At 37.8% G+C, this 1,025-nt stretch overlaps 1 protein-coding gene across 3 annotated transcripts in view; it reads left to right on the top strand.

Moving 5' to 3' along the window:
* LOC106867736 (uncharacterized) overlaps positions 1 to 1,025 on the top strand; it is a 103,334-nt gene that overhangs the window by 98,996 nt on the left and 3,313 nt on the right. For all 3 annotated transcript variants that reach the window (XM_052977942.1, XM_052977941.1, XM_014912697.2), the window contains exon 4: positions 317 to 471. In XM_052977942.1, coding sequence (XP_052833902.1) covers positions 317 to 471 — 155 coding nt within the window. The remainder of the gene's footprint in view (positions 1 to 316; positions 472 to 1,025) is intronic.

The following is a 1,025-nucleotide window of genomic DNA, read 5'->3' as shown; positions in this document are numbered from 1 at the left end:
ACTTAATTTCCCTGTGTTTTGCTCCTAAATCCAAATTCTTTTCCCCTCTCTGTCTTAATCTAGCAATTCTTCAATCTCTATTTTACATTCCGTCCTCTCACTTTCACTCCTTCTCTTTCTCTTCCTTTTTCGCGACATCTCTAATCTTATTCTCTTTTGCTCTGGGTCTCTCTTACTCTATTTCTCTCCCAATCTCCTTCTCGCCCACCTACTCCCTCCCTATAATCATATCCTAGTCTCCTTTCTCTTTATACAAGTCTATCCTTCCTCACTCTCTTAGTTTCTTTACTGATCAGCGTCAACTTTCTATTTTCAGGTGGAATTTCGAGTGAGAAAAACACGTGTAAATGAAGATGATTACTTATTAGTTTTCAATGGAACGGGGACGGATTCTACATCGTGGTTCCAGAAAGATAAAATCATTGTAAATCAACAGAATCAGGTTCTACGGAACCTTACTTTCAAAGAGAAGTATATATATTATTTCCCTGAACATCTTTAATTATATAATAATGGTTCTTTTGAAAGATCCCATAAGGTAGACTCGACAAAAGAAATACTCCCATCTAGTGAGAGATAAATATCAAACAGGGTATCATGCACTGGGATCAGAAGATCGTGTTAGACGTACCTACAAACGTACTCTACCCGAACATCTGGCCAGAAACTACAATCCCTCTGACATCCGCTCCTCACGTGTCTTCACCTCATAGTCTTGGCCAAGAAAGAAGCCGTCCAAAATCCCCGCTTCTTGACATGATGTCGCTTCCGGTCCTGATGGCTCCCTTCAATTCTCCACAAAGCATTAATATTACATTGAGGTGGCATTTATATTTAATAACCTTTAATTATTTAAGAACAGTTCATTTGGACACTTTCACAGTGGAGGATGATGATGACGACGACGATGATGATGATGATGATGATGATGACGATGACGATGACGATGACGACGACGACGATGACTATTATTATTATTATTATTATTATTATTATTATTATTTCTTTATTAACCATAAGTTTTG

The sequence above is a fragment of the Octopus bimaculoides genome, chromosome 29 (assembly GCF_001194135.2).
Source record: "Octopus bimaculoides isolate UCB-OBI-ISO-001 chromosome 29, ASM119413v2, whole genome shotgun sequence".
In the NCBI taxonomy this organism is placed as follows: domain Eukaryota; kingdom Metazoa; phylum Mollusca; class Cephalopoda; order Octopoda; family Octopodidae; genus Octopus; species Octopus bimaculoides.
This window is presented reverse-complemented; position numbering and strand designations above follow the sequence as displayed.